The sequence below is a fragment of the Bos indicus x Bos taurus genome, chromosome 28, assembly GCF_003369695.1.
Source record: "Bos indicus x Bos taurus breed Angus x Brahman F1 hybrid chromosome 28, Bos_hybrid_MaternalHap_v2.0, whole genome shotgun sequence".
NCBI classification, from domain to species: Eukaryota; Metazoa; Chordata; class Mammalia; order Artiodactyla; family Bovidae; genus Bos; species Bos indicus x Bos taurus.
The window spans coordinates 28917871-28939287 of record NC_040103.1 but is presented as its reverse complement, the minus strand read 5'-3'; the positions used below and the strand labels follow the sequence as shown (position 1 = coordinate 28939287).

The 21417-nt window shown below is 40.3% G+C and overlaps 1 protein-coding gene across 3 annotated transcripts; it reads left to right on the top strand.

Annotated features, from left to right (window-relative positions):
- Nucleotides 1–1484: 1484 nt before the first annotated feature.
- On the top strand, nucleotides 1485–20551 carry PLA2G12B (phospholipase A2 group XIIB). Of its 3 annotated transcripts, none has more exons than XM_027531079.1 (4): nucleotides 1485–1853; nucleotides 11471–11559; nucleotides 15107–15272; nucleotides 20132–20551. In XM_027531079.1, the coding sequence occupies exons 1-4, from the start codon at nucleotides 1643–1645 to the stop codon at nucleotides 20248–20250; spliced, it is 585 nt and encodes a 194-aa protein (XP_027386880.1). In that variant the 5' UTR covers nucleotides 1485–1642; the 3' UTR covers nucleotides 20251–20551. The 3 variants fall into 3 exon arrangements, with proteins under 3 accessions (XP_027386880.1, XP_027386881.1, XP_027386879.1); XM_027531078.1 differs by having other exon boundaries at nucleotides 1486–1853; nucleotides 20129–20551; XM_027531080.1 differs by lacking the exon at nucleotides 11471–11559 and having other exon boundaries at nucleotides 20129–20551.
- Nucleotides 20552–21417: the final 866 nt, after the last annotated feature.

Genomic DNA, 21417 nt, shown 5'->3' with positions numbered 1-21417 from the left:
CTGGCAATGCTTTCAATTGTATGAACTGAAAATGAAGTTACTAAAAGTATAAATTTTAATGACTTAATAAATGAATTTGCAGCAAAGTCAGAAAAATGATCAATCAAGGTGTCATACATTAATAAAGTATTACATATTATATAAAACTATGACATCAAAAATATTTTTGCAATTTATAAGTTTATATTGTTACTCAGCTATCACTATTACCCAGTATTTATAACACAATAAAACTTTTTTTTTTTTAAGGAAAAAGCTTTCTATTTTAGGTCCTTTAACGGCCATTTCCCCCTGCTTTTTGAAAAGGAGCTCCACTTTTCATTTTAACTGGTCATGTAGCTGGTTCTGTCTCTCAGCTTTTAGCCTGGATAGCCTGCTTATCTTTGACTGAGTCATTTGGATCTCAGTTTTCTCACCTCTCAAATGGGTATGGTATATACCTTTCTTTGTAGAATTGATGTGAAATTAAAATACACACACATATATACAATGGCTTTAAAAAATTATAGGTACTTTAAAATATTGGTGACATTGCTGCTGTTCATACAAAATACTTTATAATGAGTACCATTACTGGAGTCTTTAGACAAATATATTTCTTATCTAAAATGAAATTTAATTCACTATTTTCTGTGGAGATTTCCAGACTTTTGACAGAGAAGCAAAATGACTCATTTGATCCATAGTTATTATTTTTTGGCCTAGTGATTTCATGGATAAAATGTATTTCTTCACAGGACTAAAAGCAAAGTATAAACTGAAGATGACACCAAAACACTAGACGTCGGTCAACATTTTTAAAGCCTAAGGTTTCAAATAGTGTTTCTGATAAACTCTCTTTTAAGCAACTCAATGGAAGAATAACACTAACAGGGCTGAGTTCCCCCAGTTCCATCTCAATCTGTATACACCAGATGCAGCTGAGTGTAAATAAAAATACTGCTGTTAAATAAAGAGGCAAAAATGCCCCAGCAGTAGGTTGGCTATGATGAGGAGCTCTGTCAGATTAGAGCACAGAGTCTGAGAGCAAAGCAGGCACTGACACGGAAGGTGGGGTGCTGAATCTGAACCCCCATTCACAGACAGAGCAAACTCTGACAGTACCCAGACCACTGGTACAGATGACACTGTTGACTCACCATCATTGGGGGTTTCCTGAGTCTTTTATACATCTTCCCGTATCTCGCTAAACACCAACTGTAGGTGACTGGCTTGGGGTGTGGCCAGGTCCTTTGTGTCAAGAGGCTGGTCCTGGGGGACCAAACTTGCAACTGATCTGTAGGTTAACCAGCTTGTTTGGGGTAGAATTCCAATTGCACCACAACGTACGCCTCCAGAAGCTGGCTAACTTCTCTGCTCCAGGGCCGGGGAATCCACTGTGAAGTGTTCGCTCTCTCCCTAGCCGTCCCCCAGATAGGCCCTCCTACTGCCTAACCTTTACCCTTTCTAATTGCCCTGATCTCATCCTAACCTCCATAGCTGTGTTTAAAGTCCACCTCTGGGGAACACACAGATTGAGCGTTCCAGGTAATCCCTTTTCCAGTCCTGCCTGGCATCTGGCCGGTGGGCTGTGTACCTGGACTTCCTGGGACACTGGCTGGGGGAGTTTGAGGAGGGACCTCAGCACCCACCTGGCTACAGGATGACGCGGGCCATCAGCTTCTTGATTTTGTGGCTCAGCCTGGCTGGTGGCCTGGCTCAGAGTGACACCAGCCCTGACGAAGAGGAATCCTATTCAGACTGGGGCCTTCGGCACATCCGGGGCAGCTTTGAATCTGTCAACAGCTACTTCGATTCCTTTATGGAACTGCTGGGAGGGAAAAATGGAGTCTGTCAGTACAGGTGCCGATACGGTGAGTGCACGGTTCCTCTTCCTGTGAGACTGACGCTGGTGGACCTGTGAACGGCCTGAGCAGGGCCACAATCTGTCATGCACTTTTTCCCTGTTACCCACTTCTTAGAGGGTAGTTGCCAGATTCAGAAAATTAAAATGTAGAATGCCCAGCGAACTCTGAATTTCAAATAAACAACCAATATTTGGTAAAATATTTGAGATATTTGGAACATGCTTATAATGACAAATTACTGATTGTTTATTTGAAATATATATTTCACTGCACTTCCTGTGTTTTATCTGGCAAACCTACTCCAAGGAGTTTTGCAATATTGTTCCCTGAGGCCATTTTAATGGGTTTGTTTTGAGGCAGATAGATACTTAGGAAAAGGTGGCAAGGGCAAGGAGGAAAATGAATAGGGGATGTCTTTGTGAGATGTTCCTAGGGCTGAAAACTGAAGCTGATCATTCAGGGAAAATTCTGCCAGAAAATTCTGAGCTTCCTCAGTCACTCTGGGCCTAGCTTGGAAATGGATTCTCCTCTCCCCCTAATCCAGTTCACACCTTCCTCCCAACTGTGTCAGTCTCTGATCACTTTGCCTAACCCATCCTGCCCCCTACCCCACCCCGCACCGAGAGAGCTGTCCCTGCCTCGGTCAGCAATGGCAGGCCTTCCGTGAGCAGGATGGGCATCTGCCAGCCGCCTCTGCCCACAAGGGATCAGGCCTTGAGTGACCACACTGTCCCTCAGGCCTGGTCTTGGATGTGGAACTGAATGGGTAGGAACACTACCTCATCTGAGTTGTAAAGAGGGTACATGGGAAGCTGGGTGCAGGCCCAGCTGCAAAACAGCAGACCCTGAGGCCCGTTCTTGCTCTCCCCTTACACTGGAATTCAGTGTAATGGGAGCAGAAAGTGGGGCCCTGGACCTTACAGCTGGGAGGCAAGGGGTAACTTCCAAAGAAAATGTTTTTGAAACCACACACAGTCTCCTAATAGCATCCATTTCATTGTTTAGTTTATCAAATGTTTCAGCGTGGGATTAAGAGATGAAAATGGTGATCGAGCCTAGCAGGCAAACACTTGAGAAATATCCTCTCTAGACACAACAGATAAAACTCAGCTTGGAGAGAGACTCAAAAAAGCCACATACTTACTGGACTCAGCCAATGTCTCGCACTCCTTTCTTAACCCTGAGCAGGGGCAATCTCTTCTTATAAACTGGAAAGTGACTAAGAGACTGTGGTTAACACTCCAGAACCAAAATTTGTACAGAATAGAAGCCTTAACCTCAGAGGGAGACAGTGAAAAAAGGAAGCTGCAGCATCTCTGTGAAGATTCCATAGAGTAAACCTGCGCTAGATAGGGCCCACCTGGACGGCTAGCCACGTCTTTATCCAAGGTGTGTTGGACAAATGCAGAGGTGCCTTGGCACAGGGACCATGCTCACAGAGTTTGCATGGATGGGGCAGGAAAGGGTTAACTCCAGGTATTTAATAAACATAGGTGCTCCTTCCTAGAGGCAACACAAGACTTATTAAGTCTGTGGTTTAGCAAATAGATAACAGCAGGATTTTTTTCTTCTTCTTCTTTTCTCTTTCTTTAGAGAAACAAGACCCAAACCCTCTTGTCTAGTAAAATGGCATTAAAAGATTTCAGCAAAGTTTGGTTTCAAGTTTCCACCTGGGTCAGTCGATGCAGCAATCGCTGGCGGGGGTTGGGTGGGGTGGGAATAGTCAACAGAGAGATTACAGGGTCGCAAGTAACTCCAGTTACTCTGCAAAACGGAACCTGTCCAAAGAGGGACCTGAAAACCACATAGGAAAGAGGGGGTTAAGCCTTCTTACCTTTGCAATGCAGAGAGCCAAGAACCTGAAGGCTGCACCCAAACAGTACAGTCTCCTCAAGTGGACTGAGAACCAAGCAGGCCTTTGAACAAATAGCATCTAGTAACTGACTGTTCTTTTACAGTTTGCTTTGTGACACATTTCTTGGGCAAAACACTTTCTCCAAAGCACTGGCTCCCAAACTTGCCTGTGCTGCAAATCCCCTTAAGGGCTTGTTTAAAAAGACTGCTTCACCCCCACCCCTCAAATACTGGTTGGGTAGGTCTGGGGCGGGGCCAGAAAATCTGCATTTCTAAGAGTTCCCAGGTGATCCTGCTGCTGCTAGGGTCCTGGGATCATACTTTGAGGGAGAAAAAAAAAAACTGCTTTAAAAACTGCATTTTTTTCCAGAAGGAACAATTTAGCAACAGTTAGTCTACAAGAAAAACTGCCATTTCATAGGTGCTTATCACTACTTAAAACAGTGGTTCCTACCTCACTCAGCACTTAGAATCACCTGGGCGGCTTTAAAAAACCTGTGCTGCCCAAATCAATTAAAAGGGTATCTCCTTAGGTTGGACCCAGACATCATTCTTTTTAATGTTTCCCAGGTGATTACAAATTGTGGCTACAGTAGACAACACTATTTAAGGGATCATTCTGGAAGCACTTCAGCTCATAGTTGTTCAGACAGGCAATTTGTGCTTGTATCCTGCTAGCTGTCAACACTATTTGCCACACTTCTTCCACCTACAGTTTGTTTTCATGTTAACACACAAAATCTTAATTTACCAAAGGATTGGGTTAAATATAGAGATCCATCACAAATCAAGAGCATACATGGTACATACACCTGGTTTAAGGAGTCTGCACTAATGGGAACACCCTCTCCCACCTCAGGGATTCTGACTCAGTAGGGCTGTTCTAGGGACAGCACAAATGGTCCTTGAACCAGGCTTTGATGGAAAATCAAGGGTTTGATCTGAGGGTGGAGGTGCAGGACGTCTCATTGCTAGGGACCTTGCACAAGTTACCTAACTTTCTCAACCTTTGTTTCCTCATGTTTATATCTAATGTTAATAATATCTATCTTGCTAGATGGTTATAAGAATTAAAGACACTGTATATAAAGAAGTAGTGCTGTTAGAAAGTGAAAGTCACTCGGTTGTGTCCAACTCTTTGTGACCCCATGGACTGTAACAGCCCACCGGGCTCCTCTGTCCATGGGATTCTCCAGGCCAGAATACTGGAGTGCGTAGCCATTCCCTTCACCAGGGGATCTTCCCAACCCAGGGACTGTACCCCCGTCTCCTGCATTGCAGGCAGATTCTTTACATCTGAACCAAGCTACCAAATGGAGCATGGCAGGTACCAAACAAATTTTATAAATGTTTGAGAAAGATAGTCAACAAGTTAACTATGCAATCAGATTCTTCCGATTCTTTTTCAATACAAAATTAAAAAACACAGAAATTCCAGTGGCTGGAAAACACCCTCTCAGCTCCCGGAAGAAATCATCAAATGATGATTTAGACGTTCTGTGTCTTTATGAAGGTCTCTGGGGCAGAGTTTCTGTGTCTTGTATATCATGATTTAAGATATTCATGCACACTGTCACACTTGGATAAAAGGATAATTTTCTTCTTGGGTTAAGTTCTAGGAAAGCAGGTATCCTTAAACATCAGCGTTCTTATTTTCTAGAGAACTTTTCACCTTTTGAAATTTTAGAGCAGAATTTTATGAACCTGTGAGTTTGTGTATTTTTCCAGGCAAAGAATTCACAGCCTTCATCAGATTCTTAGAGGATGTATAGCCCGAAAAAAGGAAAGAGCTACTGACTTAGAGGGCAAAGGTTGTTCTCAGGAAAAATGATGAACTGTCGAGGTTTGCCAGGATTGGGGGCCGGTGGTTCCTGGGACGAAGGACTTTACTGAAACAGTGATTGTCCCAGACAAATCTCTGGGACAAGTCGCTCACTTGACCTCATACAGTAACTGAATCTGTTTTAGCGACTGGAATAGAGTTTACTGCTGATAGAGTTTACTGCTTCAGTTAAATTGCCACAGTTCTGTTTTGCCCCCTTGCTGTGTTCCTCATGCTGTGTTTGAGGGTTTCTGGCAGGAAGCAAAATGTGCACCTCAAATTCGGCACTCTGACCACTAGGTCGACCCCTAATGGAGCACAGAACTGCCTCCGCTGGAACCAGCTGCGTGGGGAGAAAGTACACACCCTCCCGTGTGGCTTAACCCTTGACCTGGGTGATAAAACCCAGACATTTTTACTGTGACAGGGAGAAAAACTGGTTGGGCCCAGAAGATAGTGGACTGTCTGCTGGTAGAACTCGCATTTCATGCCTAACTCCCTTGTTTGTCTTTTCAGTGTTCTGTGGTGTTTCACTTTAGTCAGATGTTTTAAATTTCCACAAGTCTATCGGTACTTCCTTTATATCTTCTGCATTTTTTGTCTTGCTTAAAGGACCATCCTCACATCAAGATCGAAACAGTTTTTGGCTCGTTTTTCTGTGACAGCATCTGCGGCTAATATACATAATGAATGAGTGTTGTGGTGTTCTGAAAATAATTTTTATGAGCACTAAAATTTTAATTTCAAGTTTAATACGTCACAAAATATTATCCTTGTTTTGACTTTTCCCCCAACCATTTAAAAATATAAAAATTATTTTTATCTGGCAGGTTATACAAGAACAGGCTGGACTTGGACCAGCGTTCGCTAAGCTGACCCAGATCAGGTGGTCAGCCTCTCACTCCTATAAGTAGCCAAAACCCAAAAATAAACCTAATTTGTGACATCGTGCATAACTGATGCCTAGACTCGAAACATCAAACTGAAAAGACGCAACACAACTCAAATCTGCTCCAACTGTAACATGAGGATCTGGGACATAATTTCTGTCTGGACTCAAACCATCACCTTTTTTCTTAGAATTTTTATTTCAAACTTCATTCCTCAATAGACTTTCTGCAACTATCATGAAACATTAAATACAGTAAAAGTAACTGTCATCAACAGCAGGCCAGATAGGATGTGTCTATAATTGGTGACCCATTATCTTTCAAACTGGGAGTTTTATCTTCTGTGAGTTATTAAGTCCAAAAAAGGCAGAGGGTAACTCAGGAAACTGGACTGAGTCTGCTGCAAAAACCCTTGATCAGAAAAAGAGTTAAATTTCACCATCAAATTTAGACATTTGTTTGTTTACTGAAAACTTCCCCCTGATTTCTATAAACCTAGTATAAGTAGAACATTTGTAAAATAACAACCCAAAGAAGAAATAAAATCACCATAGTCTCACTTCCGAGAGATAATACACATTTAATTGTGTGATTATTTCCATATGTATAATTTGATTACTAGTATTATTTAATACACTTTACCCATTCCCCTCCTCCCAGTGCAACACACACACACGTTAGTAGAGTATCAATACTAAGTTATATTTCTCAAGGCCTTTGAAAAGTAATGGAAGAATCACTGGTGGGCTGGCAGACTCCATCAACGAGTACAGGACACTTCCATTACAAATAATAAGAAAGGCTGAGTGGGAATTAAATATTAAAACAAATACATATACACTCAAGCTAGAATGAAATAAAGGGAAACCTTCAAGTTCCTGAAATGAAGAGGAAACACAAAACCAAAGTGGTAGCAGGAGCTTATGCTGCTGTGGTCCTTGGAGGCGTCAGTCTGGAACATTATATACAGATTCCATGGGCTGAGGAATGTGCTTTAATGCTCATACAGAGAGAGGAGAAGAACTGTAAGATTTGGGAAGTTGGAATTGAACAGTTTGCAGAAAGTTTAGAGCCTGGGAAACTGTCTAGTCTGTTTAAAAGGGATTTGAAGTAGCAAAGAAGCTTTCTATCCACCTGGGAGTGGGGCCTGGAGGAAGAATAAATACCCACTAAAAAATCACTACCTGAAGCATATTCTATGTACAGATGAGGAATCTGAATCTCTTCAGTTGGCCTGGTGTGAATATCCCAAGCTGAGACATTAACAAATACCTGTGTGTCTCAATTATCCTCAGTCTCCTGGAGCCACAGCAAAAGCTACTAGGGACTACTCTACAGTATGTGACTCAGGGCACAGGAATTCTTTTAGAAAAACAAGCCCTTCTGAAAACAACTACATACCATTTGAAAAGATAATCCACCATGAGGGAGAGTCAGTGGACATTAAAAAATGAAAGGGCATCCCAAGGATTGGAGATAAAAAACCATAACATTTGAAATTATTAAAGATATAAAAGAAAGGATAGAAAATGTAATTAGAAAATAAAGAAAATGGATATGTAGATTTGAAAGATTTAAATAGAACTCACAGAAATAAAAATTATAGTCATCGGAAGAAAACAATTCAGTGGATGGGTTACATATCAGATAATCTAACAGCTAGTCAACCTACAGATAATTAGTAAAGTAGAAAATAAATTTGATGAAGCTAATAAAAATTCAGTACAGAGAGAAAAATAGGGAAAATATAAAAAAGAGATTAAGATACAAGAAGGACAGGATCAAAAAGATTCACCATTCAGTAGAAAGAGTCCCAGAAGGAGAAATTATAGAGAATGAAGAAACTTAAAAATTCAGACAAGGGCTGTGAATTCTCCAGAGGTGAAAGACCCAAAGCCTTCAGATTGTTCCAGATACATAGACCACTTACAGATACACTCTAGTGAAATTGTGAGGATTGAAGAAATTGGAACTTTTGTATATTTCTGGTGGAAATACAAAATAGTACAGCTGCTGAAAAAAGCAGGCTGATAGTTCCTCAAAAAGTTAAACAGAATTACTATATGACCCAGAAATTCCACTCCTTAGCTATATATACACAAAAGAACTGAAAACAGATATTCAAACCAACACTTGTTATACAGTTGATCATAGCAGCACTATTCACAAATAGCCAAAAAATGGAAACAAACACCATGTCTATTAATGGTGGATGAATAAACAAACTGTAGTAGATCCAGAGAATGGAAGATTATTCATACATAGAAAGGAGTAAGTGCTGGTACATGCTACAACATGGATGAACATGAAAGATGGAGATTTTTCTAAAAATGGGTCTTGGGTTTCTTTCTGGGATAATAAAAATGTTCTAAAATTAGATTGTGGTGATGGTCTAACAGCTAAAACCCACTGAATTACATTAAATGAGTGAATGTATAATATGTGAATTTTATTTCAATAAAGCTGTTGTAGAAAAATATGTAATGAAAAGAGATTCAAATCATAATGGCAACTGCAATAGTTAAGTATTGCTGAGAAACAAGTGACCCCCAAACTTAGCAGCTAAAATTAACAAACATTTATTGTATCACACAGGGTGAGGGATCTAGACGCTCTTCTGGGTAGTTCTGGCTCTGAGTTTCTAATAAGGGTTCTACTCACACTGCCTGTTGATACTACAGTCTCTGAAGATATGACCGAAGCTGGAGATCTCCTTCCAAACTCATGTGGCTGTTAGCAGGAGGCTTTAGTTCTTTGCCACATGGGCCTTTCCATGACAGAAGTTGTAGTCTTTTATAATGTAATTTTGGAAGCCACATACCTCCATTTCTGCCATATTCTGTTGGTCACACAGACCAACCATAGGACAGTACACACGGGTATAAATACACCAGGACAGGGATCACTGAGGGCTATCTTGAACCCCGTCTTATAAACATGTACCACAGTAACAAATACCCAAACAGACTATGGCAGAAACTGCTTATTGTCCCCATTTTTTCTACATTTATAAGCCCTCCTTCCAACTTCAAGCTGGGCTCATGGCTGCCTCCATTGAAAAAAAAAAAACTTCATTTCCTAGCCCACTTTTGCAAGTAGGTGTTGCCATATGATAACTCTTTGTGACCCCACAGACTGTAGCCTACCAGGCTTCTCCATCCATGGGATTTTCCAGGCAAGAGTACTGGAGTGGGTTGCCATTTTCTTCTCCAGGGGATCTTCTCGACCCAGGGATCGAACCTGGGTCTCCCTCATTGTAGGCAGATGCTTTCACCATCTGAGCCAGGGAACTCCAAAGGGAAGTAAGAGGAAGTGATGTGTGTAACATTCTGGAATGGATTTATTAAAGAGAGGGGCTCTGACCTTTTTACCTCCTTCTTCCATTCTGCTATTTGTAATATGGATGTGTTGGCTGAAGCACCATCTTGGATCATGAGACCCAGGGCTACATTCCAGGGCTAGTAGAGCAGAAGATTAGAAGTAGCCTCGGTTCCAGAAAAGGGCAGACATCATTCCAGCCTTCTGAGCCTTAATTTTTAGATCCTGATATTCTTAAAATATTCTGTTTAAGCATCTGAATAATATAGTTTGTAGGAGATATAATAAACATATGGAGTAAATTACAACACTCTGTTGAAAGATATAAAGAAAGATCTAAGTAAATGGAAAGCTATATTAGGCTCATGTCTGGAAATTTAGAATATTCTAAGAAATTCAGTTGTCTCCAAATTAATCTGTAAGTTCAATGTATTTTCAGTAAAAATCCTGATGATGTCTCTTGTAGAGTGTAATAAGTGGACTCTCAAATTCGTATGCAAGAGTAAATGTCCAAGAGTAATCAGACAATTTTTAAGAATAAAAGGAGGGAGAGCTTTAAAGCATAGACTTAGCGTCTAAAACTTAAAACAGAAAGATGGGGTATAAAGAGACTTCAACTATAACATTTAATTAAGCATAAAAAATATTTATAGCAAGTTTGGCAACATTGACATGCATTTTCTCTGTGTAGTGGGTACATAGGTATTTGTTTCTCTGACTTTAGTTTTGAAATAGTTCATAATACAAAATAGTTAAGAATAAAATACCTGATAGGAGAAAATTATAGAAGAGAAAGAAGAAATGCCCTGTGTCTCACTTGGAGGATTAATTCTTGGCTTATTTCCTCTGTCTTTGGCTATGTCTTGCATCTCCTATAAGATGCAGAGGAATGAGGGGAAAGAGCATGGGTTTCGGAGATAAATAGGAAAGCTGGATTTATATCCCAATTCCTCCCACTTTCTATATGACTCAGGCAAGTCACTAAATCTCTTAGTCCCATATTTCTTATCTGGATAATGGCATAGAAATACTCACTGCAGATGACTGTTCTGAGGTCATCTAAGGTCAAGGTTATCTTTATCTATAATGACTACCCTTGATACACTGACAAGGCTTCTCTGTATGTATTTGCAAGACTATAAAATAACCCAAAAGCCATGGAGGAGAAACCAAGCGATCCAAAGCTTTTCAGATAGTTTTGCCTTAGTTCTATGACACAAACAACTACAATATTGTACAGGCATGTTTTCTCTGTATTTTGGTAAATAATGCTTTGCCTACATTTATGGAATCTTGCAAAATTTCCTTCAAGTTATTCTAAAAATGTTTGTGGTATTATTTTAATTCTGATCCCTTAAGTGTATGATCAGGCGGTGGTCTTTGTGCATAGTATGTGGTCTTACAGTGGATAGAAGAATGAGAGGCCTCAAGTTTTAGTTTGGTTTTGCCATGGTGACCTTGAAGATAAGGTCACCCATGTAAGAAATGTTAGAATTGTTAGTAAATAAATGCTCATAAAACTCTTCAAGATTGGGAGAAAAATGCCAGTCTGGTCTGGAGATGATTATCTTTTTATGATATCATCACCGTCATCACCACCTAATTTAAGTCGGTGATGAGCTGTGACTTTTAAAGGAAAAGTTGAATATACTTTTAGACAATATTTATTTGATGAATGTTTCCAAATGCTTCATTTCTAAACACTTCTTCCTGCTTCTTTCCTCTCTTTCCCCTGCTAGGAAAGGCACCAATGCCCAGACCTGGCTACAAGCCTCAGGAGCCCAATGGCTGCAGCTCCTATTTCCTGGGTCTGAAGGTACCAGAAAGAGTATGTACACCACCATTGTTTTCTTAGTTGACTGGTTTTGACTAAGACTAATCTAAGAGGTCCCTCTGATGGAATTCATCACTTATGGAATATGGTTGAGCAATATAACTAGTATTTTAAACTGGATACAGAGAAAAGGAGATAGTTTTCAAAGAAAGCATCTGATTTCCTTTTCTCAGATGCAGCTGTCCCTCAGATTAGCCATTGGGTAGTGAACTTTGAAGTCACCAGTGCAAACATCAGCTGAGCCTTAGCGAACCAAGCATAACTTAATTTGAAATATATCAGACAAGTGTGACTTCTTTAAATTGGTGAGACTTTCTAGAGATGTACTGGAGCAAGCTGGTACTGACCAGTGAGGGCTGATTGCTGTATCCTCAGGACTTTTGCAAGTGGCTGACTTCATGTCTGAACTGTTAAATCAATTATGTTTGGAGTATTAGCATCATAGAAATCTACAGACACACACACACATATCGTCCCCTGCCAACCAGCTGCCGGCTAAAACATTTTTCATTTTGCAACTGACTATTTCTCAAACTATCACACACACACAGAAGTCGCTCAGTCGTGTCTGACTCTTTGCAACCCATGGATTGTAGCCCACCAGGCTCCTCGGTCCATGGGATTTTCCAGGCATGAATACTGGAATGGGTTGCCATTTCCTTCTCTCAAACTATCAGCTTCCTCTAAAAACAAGTAATAATTATTTAAAGACCTCTCAGAAACCCTTTTACATTTTTCACTTTAGAAAAGAAGCTTCATGTAAAAAATTGGTAGAAGGATTTCATATCTTGTTTTGGATTCTAAGCTGGTCCTACTCTTGTGTGTTCTTGCCCCGAGTGTTCACAGTTATCAGAACCAGTGTGTTTTCCTTTGTGGAAGCTCTCAATGACCTTTTATATATTCCACAGACACAGAGTCTGCCTGGTTGATCGTGTGGATTTAATCTGCAGCTTGTACAGCTGGTGGGAAGGTTTTGGGTCTTCTTCCTTAGCCACACTGCCTCTGGGTTTCAATTGTGGTTTGATTTCCACCTCTACATGTGGGTCATCCACTGGGGTTTGCTCCTGAGGCTGCCCTGGAGGACTTGGGTCTGCCCCTGTGAGGGCCAGGTGTGGAGGTGGTGCAGCTGGTTGGGTTGCAGGGGTTCTGGCAGCTCCAGGTCCTCAGGGGAGTTGGAGGCTAGGGCAGCAGGAAATATAGTGCTCCAGAAGGGTATGGCAACCAATATTCTTGGCTGGAGATCCCCCTCCCTGACAGAGAAGCCTGGCAGGCCACAGTCTACAGGGTCGCAAAGAGTCAGACACAACCAAAGTGACCCTGTGCGCACAGACGCAAGACTCTTTTTTCCTGTGGCAGCTCTGCCCCACTGACAGTTGAGGATGAAAGTGGTGCAGCTGCTTGGCTTGTGGGGACCCTGGCGGTGCCAAGTGTGCAAGGACACGGACTGCCTCTGCTGCAGGAGTTGAGGCCCTATCAGAATCTTTTTTCGAGCCTCTTGTTGCTGGCATCAGAAGGCCTCTTTGGCCAGACTTTCTCCGTAGCACTGCCTGTTCAGGGACTTAGAGGGCTCCCTTGCCTGGGGTCCTTCTCTGTTGTGCAGTGCATCAGGCACATAGAGGGGCATCCCTGGCTGGGGTCCTACTCTGTAGTTCTGTGCATCAGTCACTTAAAGGAGCACCCTGGGTAGGGTCCTACTCTGTCGTTCAGTGCATCAAGCGTTTGATGGGCCAGCCTCTTTGTTCAGCTACCGATGCTGGTGTGTGGGGAGAAGCTATGGTGATGGCGCCACCCCCTCCGCATGACTCAGCAGTATCGCCTTGCTTCCATGGCTGCCTGGCTTTCCTCCACAGGCATTTCCCAGCACAGTCTCCTTCCTCACATCCGCCCCCCACCCGCTACCCTCATCTGTCTCTCCGAGGTCAACAGCGGCCCTCGCCTGGTATTGCTCCACAATCTCTAAACTCCAGCTCCCAGCTGTTACGCCTTCCAGGGTACCAGCATCCCTGTCTGTGGTATGTACGGCTTGCTGCAAGGACTGTCTGATTCTCATCCCCTTTAGGCTGCCACAGATCAGTTGTTTCACTCTAAGCCTTAAATGTTTCTCCTATGACTCAGGCAATTGCCCTGATGTGGGGATTGGATCCCTGCTTCAGTTCCCCCATTGGCCAAGGGCAGGTCAGTCCTACCAACTTTTCCCCCTAGTTCCTTCGTCCTACGGATTTTTGCGTGGTTCTATATATTCTTTTCCACTGGTCAGGTACTCCTGTCTGCTCTCAGCTGGTGTTCTGCATGCATCTCTGTGTCTGAAGGTGTGTTCCTGATGTAATCGTGGAGAGAGATGTACTCCACGTCCACCTACTCCTTCACCATCTCGTTCTCCTCTGATTACTTCTCTTTAATCACTTATTGTACCATGTCCCTTCCCTCTTCAAGTGCATGCAAGCTAAGTTGCTTCCGTCATGTCTGATTCTTTGTGACACTATGGACTGTAGCCCACCAGGCTTCTCTGTTTATGGGATTCTCCAGGCAAGAATACACGAATGGGTTGCCATGACCTCTTCCAAGGGATCTTCCCAACCCAGGGATGGAACCTACATCTTTTATGTCTCTGGCATTGGCGGGCAGGTTCTTTACCATTATGCCATCTGGGAAGCCCAATCAAATCTAACTTGTTACTTTGGAAGTCAAGGCCAGCTATCAACTTGTCTTTCTCCCTAATTAAAAAGTACATATAATAAAAAATATATATCACACTGATAAGACCCTTGAATGACTAAACTAACTGGTTGATTTGCTTATGTATGATTTGCTTATTACTTCCTTTCTTTACTTGTTATATCTTAAGTATACCATCATCTAATAATCCTCTACAAAAGTTCCCATTTGATATCTCTGTGTGTGGAAGTCTATGAACTTAGTTTATGACAGATTTATAATTGCTTATAGGATACTTTATAAATGTGTATGTATATATATATGTTAGATGTTGTTTGATCGTAGTCCCCTTGTGGTCAGGAACTGTGTTCTATACCCTACTCTGTTCCCCAACACATTACAAACAGATACACACACTTAAAACAGCGCTGCATGGAATGGGTCCCTGCAAAATCCTGGTGACCTCTTTGTAAACTAAGGCTTAACTTTTCATACTTCTGAGCCTTGGAATCTTTGGTTAAAAAAAAAAAATCTCACAAAGTAAAGGTTTTAGTTGAATTTGAAAGTACTGAAGCTCTGCCCTCTTGCACTCACTTTCTGATTTTCTATTTTTAGCTCCCTAATGGCCTGTGAATTTGAAAACTACTAAAATCTAAAAGAAAAAGTAGAAAAAGGGGCCATTCAAAGTTATTAAACTTATGACTAGATCATGATCAAAACTTAGCATGCTGTGACTGTCCACTTGATGTATTCTTTCCAGTCATCTGGTGCTTCTGATCTGAATCTGTAACAGGAATTTGAGAACAAGGTAGGGAAGGTTGCCTAAGGTCCTTGGTCTAAATGTGGCATTTTCTTCCTTCTCTTTTCTTCCTTCACTTTTCTCCAGATGGACTTGGGCATTCCAGCAATGACCAAGTGCTGCAACCAGCTGGACGTCTGTTACGACACTTGTGGTGCCAACAAGTATCGCTGTGATGCAAAATTCCGATGGTGTCTCCACTCTATCTGCTCTGACCTTAAACGGAGTTTGGGCTTTGTCTCCAATGTGGAAGGTAGGTATCTTAAGTGCATTGACCTGTGAGCGGAGAGTTTGGTGCCTATTTTCACACAGAAATGTAATCAGAGCCCCTTTACTCAAAGAGACCATCAGAGTTCACTGATCTTTCTTTATAGAACTCTGTGACCAATGAAGCAAGGGGGAAGGGAGACTCTGGGCAATCCTTCACTAAAGTTCTTGCTATCCTGCCCAGGAGCTGCTGGCGCCACTCCTGATGGACAGGGCCACACCAAAGCCTTCCCAGAAGATAAAAATCTATCCTCTAAGACCAGAGCAAGAGTAGCCCAACTGGCTTTCATTATCCATTCCACTGTTAAATAATTTTCCATATCAGGAATTATTCTGTATAGGTGTATGGGGTTGGGTTGAAGCTTTTTTTTATTGTTGTTCTCAGTAAGAGAAAGAATTTTTAAAAACCTATCTTCTTCTTGTGTAAAGTTCTCTATATCCTTGAGGATAATTATTTTAAAACGACTGCTTAGCTGCCTAACTTCTAGCAGTGATTCTATAATTTCTTTTTCCTAATTTATCTTAGGAAAATTGTAATTCTTTAGTTTCTGAAGCCTGAACAATATATCCAAGTTATTACTGTTACATACTTTTAGATGGTAAAGTTTGAAATTCAGGCTTATGAAGAGCTGGCTTTATGCTACTGGGAAAGTCAGCCGCAGGAAGAATCTTGGCTCCTGTTATAGACCAATGTCTAGAATGTTGTTCTAATGTGCATAGACTTGAAAATATGAATAATTAATGAGGCTCTGTAAATGGGAGTATCCTTCTATCTGAACCTATAAAAGGTGAAAAATGCCTTCTGCTAATCTAGGGTCAGGTCAAGTTACTCCCCACAATAAATTTTAGAACAATTTCATCACTCCACAAAGAAATCCCAGAGCCATTAGCAGTCTCACCACAATGTTCCCCTGTCTAGTGCTAGGCAACCATTAGTCTTCTGTCTCTATAAATTTGCTATTCTAGACAATTCATATAAATGGAATTACAAATATGTGGTCTTCTGTGACTGGATTCTTTCATTTGGTAAGGTTTATCCATATTGTAGTGTGCATCAGTATTTCATTCCTTTTTAATTGCTGAATAATATTCCATTATATGGATAAAACAAGTTTTTTTTTTTTTTTTTTTTTTTCATCAATTGATGGACATTTGCGTTGTCTCCACTTTGGACTATTATGAATAATTCTGGTATGAACATTTATTTACAAGTATTTGTGGCAACATGTTTTCAGTTGTCTTGGATATATATCTAGGAGGGGAATTTCTAGGTTATTTGGTAAGTTTGTGACAAATTGATTTCCAAAATAGCTACCCCATTTCACATTCCCACCAGCAATATATTAAGGCTCCAATTTCTCCACATCCTTGCCAACACCTGTTATTACCTGTCTATTTTATTATAGACCCTATTGGGTGTGAAGTTATATCTCATTGTGGTTTTGATTTACATTTCCCTGTGGGCTAATGATATTGAGCATCTTTTCATGTGCTTATTAGCCATTAAATAATTGCTTTGGAGAAATGTCTATTCATTTGCCCCCCTTAAAATTGGGCTCTCTTTTTATTACTGAGTCATAAGACTTTTTTATATATTCTGGATGTAAATCTTTTAACAGATGTATGACTTGCAAATGCTTTCTCTCATTTTATGGGTTGACTTTTAACTTTCCTGATGATATAATTTGTAGTGCAGAAGTTTTACATTTTGCTTAAGTCCGTTTTTATCTTTTAAATTTCTTGATGTCTTTCTTGATGTCTTTTGACGTCATATGTAAAAGGGCTTTGCTGAACTCAAAGTCACTATGTTTTCTTCTAAAAGTTTTGTTTTAGCTCATATATTTAGATCTATGATCCATTTTAGTTAATTTTTCTGTATGGTGCAAGAAAGAGATCCAGCTTCCTTCTTTTGTATATAGATATACACCATTTGTTAAATAAAAGACTATTCTTTTCCACCACTTGTTCCTGCACCATTTGTTGAAAGAGACTATTCTTTCCCACATGAAATTGTTTTTGTACCCTTGTCAAAAAAATCAGTTTGTCATAATTGCAGTGTTTATTTCGAGACTTTCAATTCAATTCTATTCTATTGATCTATGCCAGTCCCACACTGTTTTTATTACTGTAATTTTGTAGTAAAATCTGAAATCAAGAAGTGTCCTTCAACCTTGTCTTCTTCAAGATTTTTTCAGATATTCCGTATCTCTTTCATTTCCACATGAATTTTAGGTTCAATTTGTCAGTTAGGTGAAATTTTGATAAGACTTCTGTTGGCTCTGTAGATCCATTTGAGGAATATTGCCATCTTAAAATTATGTTTTCTGACCACTGAACATGGATGTATTTCCACTTATTTGGGTCTATTTTAATTTTTTAGAAAACTTTTTATTTTATTTTGGAGTATTATTGATTAACAATGTTGTGCTAGTTTCAAGTGTACAACAAAGTGATTCAGTTATACATATACATTTATCTTTCTTTTCAAATTATTTTCCCAATCAGGTTGTTACAAAATATTGAGCAGAGTTCCCTGTTGGTACCTGAGTGACAGGAGGTCCTTGTTGGTTATCCACTTTAAATATGGCAGTGTGGACATGTCAATCCCAAACTCCCTAACTACCCCTCCTAGCAGTTCTATTAATAAGAGGAAAGTTCATAGCAATAAACTTCAACATCAAGAAATTAGAAAGATCTCACATCAACAACCTAACTTTACACCCCAAAGAACTCGTAAGAGAAAAGCAAATGAAGTCCAAAGATTGTAGAAGGAAGGAAGGAAGAAAAATCAGAGTGGAAATAAATGAAATGAAGACTAAAAGGACAATAGAAAAGATCAATTAAACTAGGAGGTTTTCTTTAAAAAGACAAAACAGACAAAACTTTAGCTACATTTGCCAAGAAAAAAAAGAGGATGAAAATAAAATCAGAAATAAAAGAGAAAACATTAAAACTAATATCACAGAAATATAAAGGACCATGAGAATCTACTATGAAAAATTACACACCAACAAGTTAGACAACCTAGAAGAAACAGATGAATTTCTCAAAACAAACAATCTATCAGGAATGAATCATGGGGAAATAGAAAAATTTGAACAGAACTGTTACTAGTAAGGAGAATGAATCAGTAATCAAAAATCTCCCAACAAACAAAAAATTTAGGATCAGATGGTTTCACTTTTTTTTCAAAGGTGGAAAATTTCTATACATGTTAATTTAATTAGAGATAAATTTTACATGAAGTTAACAAAAACATCAAATTTCAAAAAAATTATTAATAAGCATTATTTCTTAAGAGAAGTCATTGAAATTTATAAAAAATATTATTAAAAGACATGAAAAACTTGCATCGTTATTTCGAAATTGATGCTTCAAATTTAGCCAAGAACATTATTCTCTACCATTTCTTTTCTCATCTCTGATTTCTGTTGTTGTATCTGTTCCATGTGATACAGAAAGTGTCTAACCCAAAAGATCTGGGTTATTAAAACTCTGCACATTCCCAAGAAATGGCTATTTTCTAGCCATGTTAGCTGATGACTAGCCCTTCATCAGCTCTGGGGAAGTGAACTCTTAGAAAATTCTGACTGATGAGATGTTGTGGATGCCCAAGATCTTGAGCCACACTATACCAGTTGGTCTAGATGGCTTATACAATCATGTATTTTATGGTGAATAACCTGCTTTCCTTCTGGGGGTCTGGGAGTACCAGTGACTGAAATCAGTCACATAAGCACCATATGCCTATGTAACTGATGCCCAATAAAATCCCTGGACTCTAGATTCAGGTGAGGTTCCTGTTTGGATAGCTTCACTTTTAAAGTGGCTTCAACATTCAAAGAAAAATTAATCAGCTATTTAAGCGGCTTCAACATTTAAAGAAGAATTAATACCAATCTTTCTCTCCTCTGTCTATGGGATACTCCAGGCAAGAATACTAGAGTGGGTAGCCATTCACTTCTCCAGGGAATCTTTCCAACCCAAGGATGAACCTGGGTCTCTCTCATTGCAGGCAGATTCTTTACCATCCAAGCCATCAGGGAAGCCCCCTCAGTCTTTCAAAAAGTTGAAGACAGGACTTCCCTGGTGGTTCAGTGGTTAAGACTCTGTGCTCCCAATGCAGGGAGCCCAGGTTTGATTCCTGGTCAAGGGAACTAGACTCCACATGCTCCAACTAAGAGCCCATAAGCTGCAACTAAAGATCCTGGATGTGGCAGTGAAGACTCTGCAAGCTGCAACTAAGACTGGGAACAGTCAAACTGGAAAAAAAAAAAAAAAGATTGAAGAGGAGGGAAAACTTCCAAACAAGTCTTATGAGGCCAGCCTTACCTATGCCAAAACCAGATAAGAACACCATACGCACACACACAAATTTACAGGCCAGTATCCCTGATGAATACAGATGCACAAATCTTTCACAAAATATTAGTAACTAGGTAATAAATAACTAGGTTATTTATCCCACACTTGAATAGGGAAAGCTATAGGAAACATAGCAATGTTATTTGAGTCCTCTGGAAAAAAAATGTAATTTTCCATGGAGTGAGCATAGTGATGTGGGAGATTCTGATTGCTAGTCATGGTTTTGACCTGGAGGCCCCATAAAAGGAGAGCATCTCAAAGTGTGTTCTGCTTTATTAGATTGGCTAGAAGCTTCTCTGAAAAAGCTTCTCATAAATCTTTTTTTTTTTTCCTTTTAATTCTGTATTTGGGTCACTGCTTCTAACTTTCCTCTGGGTATCATGTTATCCTTGGAAATACACTGCCTCTTCAAAATTACTCAACTACTTGCAGTAGTCTTGTATATTAACCCTTATATTTCTCTTAATCTTTTTCAAGTAGCCTGTGATTCCCTGGCTGATACTGTGTTCAACACTGTATGGACTTTGGGCTGCCGGCCCTTTATGAACAGTCAGCGGGCAGCCTGCATCTGTGCAGAAGAGGAGAAAGACGAGTTGTGAGGAAGAGGTGATTCCTTCCCCATTTTGAGTGACGCCACTCAAAGCTGTCGGTCTGGGAGATGCTAGTATGGCAGATGTACCTCATCCTTTTTCCCAAAAGTTTGGATACCACAAAGCACAGAAAGGAACACTATTTTACAGCTGAAAGTGAGTCTTGACCTTTGAAAAGGAGGATTGGAAAAAAGACAGAGTGATTTGAAAACTACTCTTCACTTTAACACCAATCTCCCCAACCAGGACATATTTGCCTGGAAATTCAGTGCTTACTTTGAAGACTAAAATAAAGACTAAAATACTGGAATTCTTGGAATTGATAATTATATTAATAAGTGAAATTTTGGAGAGTCCAACCATTCGAGAGGCAATGACTTTCCTCTGGTCCATGTTTCAGTTGCTAATAAGCATCTCACATATTATATAGATTTTAGAAAATTTGAAAAGAGATGAATGAATTCCACTATCACCAACGAGCTTCCATTTCACTTAGAAGAGAACAGAACCCAACCTGGTAAGTTCCTCCAGCGACAACAATTACAATCACTGGTGCTGAAGAGTTAAGAACAAGACAAGGTCAGAGACTTACTTGATTAAAGCCTGTGGAGGTGCAGGTCAGACAGAGTGGGGTCTCTGGGGTTCCATTTTTTTCCTTCATTGAACTAGTCCTGTTGAAATTCCCAATTACTAAGCGGTGTTAGTGTCATGTTAAGATCTGAGAAGCATTTGGTAAAAACTGCTACTGAAGACAGCTAGGAAAAGTCCGTAGAAACTGAAGGGAGCGAGAGACAGTCCTGATTGCAGATTAGAATCACTTGATGAGTATTAAAAACACTGGTTCTCAGCACCGATTGTAGATTAGAATCACCTGAGGAGTATTAAAACCCTAAAGAACCTCTGGGGGCTGGTGCCTACATATTGGTATTTTAGAAACACTCCCCAATGACTCTGATGCACTGTGAGGCCTGAGGACCACTGAAGTCAGGGACTGACAAAGGTCTGGGCCATATCAGGCTTAGCGCCTGTTTGGGTAAAGTTCCAGCTGTTCCTGTGCTAGGACAGCCGAGCTGAGTAGTTGTGGCAGGGCCTGTATGAGCCAGGAAGCCTAAACTAGTTACCTTCAGCCCTTTACAGAAAAAGTTTGCCAACCCCTGATTTAGATTATTTTCTCCT